The 7195-nt window shown below is 36.1% G+C and overlaps 1 protein-coding gene across 1 annotated transcript in view; it reads left to right on the top strand.

Moving 5' to 3' along the window:
• Positions 1 to 7195, top strand: part of LOC106868323 (collagen alpha-1(I) chain) — a gene marked incomplete at its 5' end in the record, with an annotated part of 30636 nt that overhangs the window by 16290 nt on the left and 7151 nt on the right. The window contains 12 exons of the mRNA XM_052968423.1: positions 4 to 20; positions 536 to 751; positions 1003 to 1110; positions 2000 to 2161; positions 2471 to 2578; positions 3022 to 3129; positions 3793 to 3900; positions 4247 to 4354; positions 4673 to 4726; positions 5785 to 5838; positions 6659 to 6712; positions 6875 to 6982. Of these exons, the coding sequence (XP_052824383.1) occupies positions 4 to 20; positions 536 to 751; positions 1003 to 1110; positions 2000 to 2161; positions 2471 to 2578; positions 3022 to 3129; positions 3793 to 3900; positions 4247 to 4354; positions 4673 to 4726; positions 5785 to 5838; positions 6659 to 6712; positions 6875 to 6982 (1205 nt within the window). The remainder of the gene's footprint in view (positions 1 to 3; positions 21 to 535; positions 752 to 1002; positions 1111 to 1999; positions 2162 to 2470; positions 2579 to 3021; positions 3130 to 3792; positions 3901 to 4246; positions 4355 to 4672; positions 4727 to 5784; positions 5839 to 6658; positions 6713 to 6874; positions 6983 to 7195) is intronic.

The following is a 7195-nucleotide window of genomic DNA, read 5'->3' as shown; positions in this document are numbered from 1 at the left end:
TAGGACCTAAAGGAGATACTGTAAGAAAACATTTATTTTTATTTCATATTTTATTTGGCACCAATCAGAAATTGTAGTGTAAATCAAAATTTTAAATCTTTCAAACGATTAGTTTTCGGTGTAAAACCTGAGGGTGTTTTAATCGAGCACTTTTACAGTGACTGCGAAAAGACAGTGCAGTCTTAATAAAATCATTTGTAGTTTACCTATCATAGGTCTAGCTATACATTCCATTGTTTGTGTTATACACAGACTCTTTCACCGTCGATGCATGTTAAACTCATAAATAGAAATTAATTATGTCATGTTTCAAAAGATTTTTCTTTGAAACCGTGATGATGTTATTTTCTATTGGCACAATTTTTTTTTTTAAATTAAAAACAAACATATATTACGTTAAAGAAGCAATATATTAAATTTCAATCTGTATGCTTTTGATGATCTGACAGTACAAAACGAGAAAATAAACCTTGATTTTGTTATCAGTGTTATCATTGATAGTGTTTTTATCAAAACAATTGTTTCCTTTCTCCAGGGATCCCCAGGCCCACGCGGAAAAGATGGTGAATCCGGTGTTCCCGGTGAAGTTGGAGCTCCTGGTACCACTGGACCTGCCGGACCTATCGGTGCACCCGCCCCCAAAGGAGATCGTGGTCTTAGTGGACCTCGTGGAGAAGCTGGACCCCCAGGAGGAGCTGGAAACCGCGGTCTTCCCGGACCACCAGGTTCCCAAGGCGCCCCCGGACCTGCTGTAAGTTTATTTAAATAAAATATTCGCTAGTTAAATTCAAAGGTGTAAATAAATTTTTGATTTTTCATTATACAGCAATAAGTTTTATATTTTTCTGTTATACTTACTTGACCAATAAACAGATATTAAACTAATGTTCTTTATGACAGTAACTCTGTTGTTTTAAAGTGTTTCTTCCTAGTATAACATCAGAAATTTGATGATATATGCTTCATTGAACAATGATATCCTGATTTTTATCATTTCTATAGGGACCCGCTGGTGTTGCTGGAGGTAAAGGAGATATAGGAGCACCTGGATCCTCTGGACCTGCTGGACAACGTGGACCCGCTGGTGAAGCCGGAGCAACCGGAGCAGCTGTAAGTAATTCTGAATACTACAATATGTGTAATGTTAGTATGCAAGAACGACAGAGAAGAACTGAATTGGGTGTCAAAAAAATTAGATATAGGCGTGCCAGGGAGGAGCCTGCGCTAGTGTAGATATGTGTCGAAGGATGGCAGTTGGGTAATGAAGTGCAAAGCTATCCAAATGCAAGGAAAAGGAAAATTCAGGAAAACACAAAGTACGGTTGAAGAATTGTCTAGGTGGCTGGAAGAGAGACACAATCATAGGAAAACGGACGTCACATGGAAACATGAGAAAACGAACGTAAAACGATGATTGTAAGGATAACCATGATGCCAAAATTAAACTTATAAAGAAAGCAAGTTGATCTGTGTTCTTTATGCTGTTATCACAAGACAGTAAGGTTTAAGATAGGAAATGACATCACATGATTATAGCTCTCTAAACTTCACTAGATGCCTCATCGTTGATGACTACTTTTATCATCAGTGATAACAACGTTTACACATATTCTTTTCTAGCACTATACGTTCATTTCTTATGAATCTTTATATGTAATCGTCATAGTTATGTACAGACACACTTGTGCTTGCATATATGTATATTTCGTATTCTGAAAGTTTGCGTGATGCTAACATGTATGTATAAATGGCCCTGGTGTTATAAATGTCGAAATCACGAATATTTAGTATCAAAAATCGTCCTTCAGTTCAATAAGATCTTTATTAGTCAAACGCCTCAGTCATTTTCGATTGTGTTTATTATCGTTACAAGTTAACTCAGATGACAAATGTGCAACTTTACACATATTTTCTAACTGCATAGTTGTTGTCTAAAAACTTGTTTCTTTTTCTATTTGAGTAACATTCAAATCATGTTTCTTCATATTTTCTGCTCTAGGGCAAAGATGGAGGTCCCGGTCGTCGTGGACCAACAGGAGATCGTGGAGCCGCTGGATCTCCCGGAAACGCTGGAACCCCAGGACACGCTGGACCACAAGGTATTGCTGGAGAACCAGGTCTTGCAGGAAAACCCGGACCCGCTGGACCAATGGGACCACCTGTAAGCATAATCAGACATTTTGATTTGAATATAGTTAAATATAGATATTCGTACGACTTCGAAAGTTGTCTTGATTTACATAGCTATAATGCAATAGAATGTTTTGGTAGTCCTTTCTACATTACAATGTAGAAATATTATGCTTGGAAAACACATTTCAAATTTTGTCTTTCCTTTTTATGTGATGGATTCTTTTAAAATGACTTAAAATGTTAGAATTTAAAATAACTATATTGTTCTTTAAGAGTTATATAGTTTCTGTTTTGTTTTCTATGAATAAAGTTATTTTCTCTTTTGCTCACTTTATAGGGAGAAAGAGGAGAATCTGGAATCCCAGGAAGCCCTGGTGAGGTTGGAGCCCCAGGTACCCCTGGTAATGATGGAGCACCCGGAGATAGAGGTGAAAGCGGAAACACTGTAAGTATTGCTTTCAAGACATTATCGTTCAATACCTTAATGGTGATGTCCCTCACCTAGAATGTTTTCTTCACATTCGTTATATATATATATATATATATATATATATATATATATCAAAACAATTTGAAAATCCTACACGACTAGGTGAAAAGCGCTTTATTTAATATGCGACATTAATAAAAATCTGTAAATGTACAAACATCCAGATTTCTGAGTACCTTAATTTTTTTCTATATATATATATATATATATAATTATCCATATCAGTATTATATACGGCAACATTATCATACATATCAACAATATGCACGTTATTAAGATACATATCAATAATAATAATATTTTGGCTGAATTATTTTCAGTAACCCGTTTTAAATAATGATTTTGTTTTAGATTGTTCGCATTCTTTGAAGATATTTTTCCAATCTTAAACCTTTTAGGGACTTCCTGGACCCTCTGGACCTGCTGGACCACAAGGTGAGAGAGGATCCCCTGGATTCCCTGGACAACAAGGTGAACGTGGACCTGGTGGCCTTTCTGGAGCTGCTGTAAGTTAAACATGACTCTTTTACAGAGTTTTTGTTTTCCTTAAATATTTATCAATCAAAATATTAGGGTTTAATCAAAAATATCTAATCATTACTAGTTTCAAAGAATGTAGGGATCATTTGGAATGTGCGAGAGCCATAAGATATAAGTACCATCTTGAAATAAACATACCAGTCGCTTACTATTTTCGCAACAGTAACAGCGACTGATTCGCTTAGACTGACTTTTCATTGTATCCCTTGAATTCTGTTTCAATAATTCCTTGGGCTTTATTTAAATGAATTCAAGACCTTTAGTTTCTGCAACAGTGAATGATTCCTTAAAGTATAAACGGATGATAATAACGAAGTAAGATGGAGGGGTAACAGTAAAGTTTTTTTTAAAATGATAATATCGGTAAAGGAAGAAAAAGATATTAATAAAGTGATATAGTAACCTCTGTGAAGTAACAAGAAATTATCAATGAAGATGTTGATGGTGAAAGATATCAAAGAAGTGAAAGAGGTAAATTAGGGAGAGACATACCTGAGAAAATGAAGATCGGTGAAGTTGGACGAGGTTATCATTAGCTTAATAGTTTTCTCAAGAGTCTCATCGAATTTGTTCAGCACGATCAGAATTATAATCATTGTACTGATTGTATTAAATTTTCCTTAATTTAGGGTACTCCTGGAGAACCCGGAAGAAATGGTGTTGATGGCTCACCAGGATTGACTGGACCACCTGGTGCCCCTGGTCTAGCTGGAAACCCCGGAGAAAGCGGACCTGCTGTACGTATTATAACTAAACCTTATTGTTATTCACATTGCTTATAATCATTTCATACTTTCCCTCAATCTGACAAAATTTAAATATCATCTCCCATTTCTGTTTATTTTAGTGTCTTGTGTTTCATTTTCTGTATCTCTGTAACTAGGTCTGTCTCTATGACCATGTCTCCTTGTCCATCTGTCTTTCTGTCTATCTCTACATACTTGCGTGCATGTGTTTGTGTGTGTACCTGTATGCGTGTAAGCGTCTGTCTATGTGTGTGTGTGCGTATATGTCTGTCTGTCTGATCTATATATTTAAATATAAAGGTTTAAAAAAATTAAGTGATCACATTTCTCCTTTAAGGGTGAAGCCGGACAAAGAGGACCACCCGGCCTTCTTGGACGACCTGGAGAGAAAGGACCTGCCGGACCACGTGGATCACCAGGACCTCAAGGTGCACCTGGTATTCAGGTAAATATATTTACTAAAAATTGATTAGTGCTATTTTCCCTTTACTAAATAATTTTTATGTACTGTTTTCTTCAAGATTTTCTAAATTGTCAAAAGCCAGGTCTTAAATTATATGACTATATGTTGGCTGAATCGGTAGAGTATCTGACTAATCGTCTAACGAATTAATTGCGAAATTTTACTTTCTGAGTTCAAATACCTCCCATATTAACTTTGCTTTTTTATCTAAACCCATTGGACCAGTAATTGTAAGAAATGCTATTAATTTTTGTCGAGTGTTTTTTAATACAACTGAAAGTTGAAATATTACTCTTTCAGGGATTGGGTGGACCAACTGGACAACCTGGAGCCGCTGGTGAACGTGGAGAACGCGTAAGTATTCTAGATTTGTTCAGCATTATATATATATATATATATATATATATATATATATATATATATATATGTACACATAATAATACAAACATATTTATATACATACATACATACATACATACATACATACATACTCATATATACATGTACATATATATCTATATACACACAAACACATATACACATATATAAACATGTATATACATAGCATACACACATATGTAAAATATTTTGTTTCGTCCTCCTTGTTTGTTATTTTCACACACATACGCAAAAAAGCGGAAACTATAACGTTTCCATCTTTGCTAGTAATAGTTTCAAAACACTCGTCGGAATACTTCCCTTAACCATCTTAGAACAACGAGAATATTGAATGCGTCTGCTCAGAACTGGCTTGCCATGCCTGATTGTATTCACAGACACTTTCAATTCAGTACCTAAATCCACTGAGCAGTATGCCATTTCTTTGACGTGAAAACAGCTAAGAATTTCCCACCCATTTTCTCTGCTCTAAAGACGCAATACCCACTGCTTATATGGGCAGTAGTCCTTGCTGTGTTTCGTCTGATTATTCTTTTTATTGGCATACTGGCAGAGTTGTTAGAGCGTCGGAAGAAATGCTTTAAAGTATTTATCGCAGCTTTTTACGTTCTGAGTTCAAATACCGCCGAGGTCGACTTTGCCTTTTATCCATTCGGGGTCGATAAATTAAGTAGCAGTGAAGCAGTCAGATTCATGTAATCGACTTACCTCCACCCCCGATCTTACTGGCCTCGTGCCAAAATTTGGAACCATAATTATCATTGTCATTGTGGAGGTGAATTGAGAGTATTGTTAGAACGCTGATATTTCTTCCAACCTATTATCTTCTGGTTTCAAATCCTGGCAAGGTTAGTTTCACCTTTTCATTCCACCACCGAGATTGTTAAAATAAAGTACCACTGAAGCACTGGAGTGCATTTAATCAACTGTCGCTCTTCTCTTATATTTGAAACTTTGTTCCTTTATTAGAAGCGTTTGTTCTTATTATTATTGCAATGTTTGTTTTGTTCTAGGGAGAACGTGGATCAATGGGAATTCAAGGACCAACTGGACCCCGCGGACCTACTGTGAGTATATTGTTAATCATATTTCTAACTGAAGCTACCTTTAAAAATAAAATTTAATTTTCTGCTTTAACTTTTTACATGAATGAGTTTGTGTATCTAAATGTTTTTCGTATTTGTGTTTTAAAACAAACGTATCGATGATAGCATTCTCCTTATAACTTATTTCATTCTATGGGATATATTTTGTTAGAATATCGGTGTTAACGGCATTTCAGAGGCTTCTGCAGTATCAAATGGCTCACAAAACGCTGATCTAATTATCTGGATAATTAGTATATCATACGTTAAAATATTAAGCCATCAAATGATATTGCAGGTGCAGCCTTTCAAAATCAAGATGTATAAAAATGTATTACTCTACTACTCGGCTATTACAGACAGCTTTTGTGTTAAATAGTGAATGATTCGAGATGAGCATGTTTCACATGTATTGGCTTTGCTCTTTAGAGACTTGCTGTCTCTAAAGTAAAAAGTTACGAACTTACACAAGAAGACAATATCATGTTTAAGACCACACATTTTTTCGATGTGAGTCTTTACATAAATCGCAATATTTCTAGAAATAAAAGCGGTGAGTGGGTAGACCCTTCAGCGCCAATAATTTTAGAAATGGCTATAAGTGTCCAATATTGTATGGATTATAAGAACATCAGACTCACTGTGAGCGTATGTATGTATGTATGTATGTATTATGTATGTATGTATGCGTATGTATATATATGTATATACATATTGCATGTGTGTGTGAGAGAGCATGTTTATACCTTCATTGATGAATAAATATGGATGTACCTATAAAATTTGCGCTTTTACTTTCTAGGGACCTGCTGGCCCAGCTGGTGAAGCCGGAGAACGCGGACACCCTGGAGCTAAGGTAATGTTTCTCATCGTACATTTATAACTATAACCATAAACACAAGCCTAATACACGCATGTGTAATAGTCAATTATTCTTTAAAATCTGATTTTAGTCATTTGTATCACTTCGGAATGATTTCACTGACGTCATATTTTCTTTTGTATTACAAAACTTTAGGGAGACAAAGGATGGACTGGAGCCCCAGGTATGCCTGGAAACCCCGGACCACAAGGTAGCAGTGGAGAGGCTGGTCTTCCAGGACCCGCTGGACCTACTGGATCAAGAGTAAGTTTACTTTCATTCCACTCATCTGACGTCATCGTTTGCCACATACTTCGTGTGTACATCTGCTGCTCTTGACACACTCGTGTATTCGTGTGTGCTGAATGCAAAGTCTGTTCTGATGTACGCCCCGGAGAACGTCGACCATTCTAAAAGTTATAAACGCATCTCACGTCCAAAGCCATTTGAATGGATTTGGTAGACGGAAACTGGAAG

This window comes from Octopus bimaculoides, chromosome 6 (genome assembly GCF_001194135.2).
Source record: "Octopus bimaculoides isolate UCB-OBI-ISO-001 chromosome 6, ASM119413v2, whole genome shotgun sequence".
NCBI lineage: Eukaryota > Metazoa > Mollusca > Cephalopoda > Octopoda > Octopodidae > Octopus > Octopus bimaculoides.
Note: the sequence above shows the minus strand (reverse complement) of the source record. Positions and strands in the feature narration are given on the sequence as shown.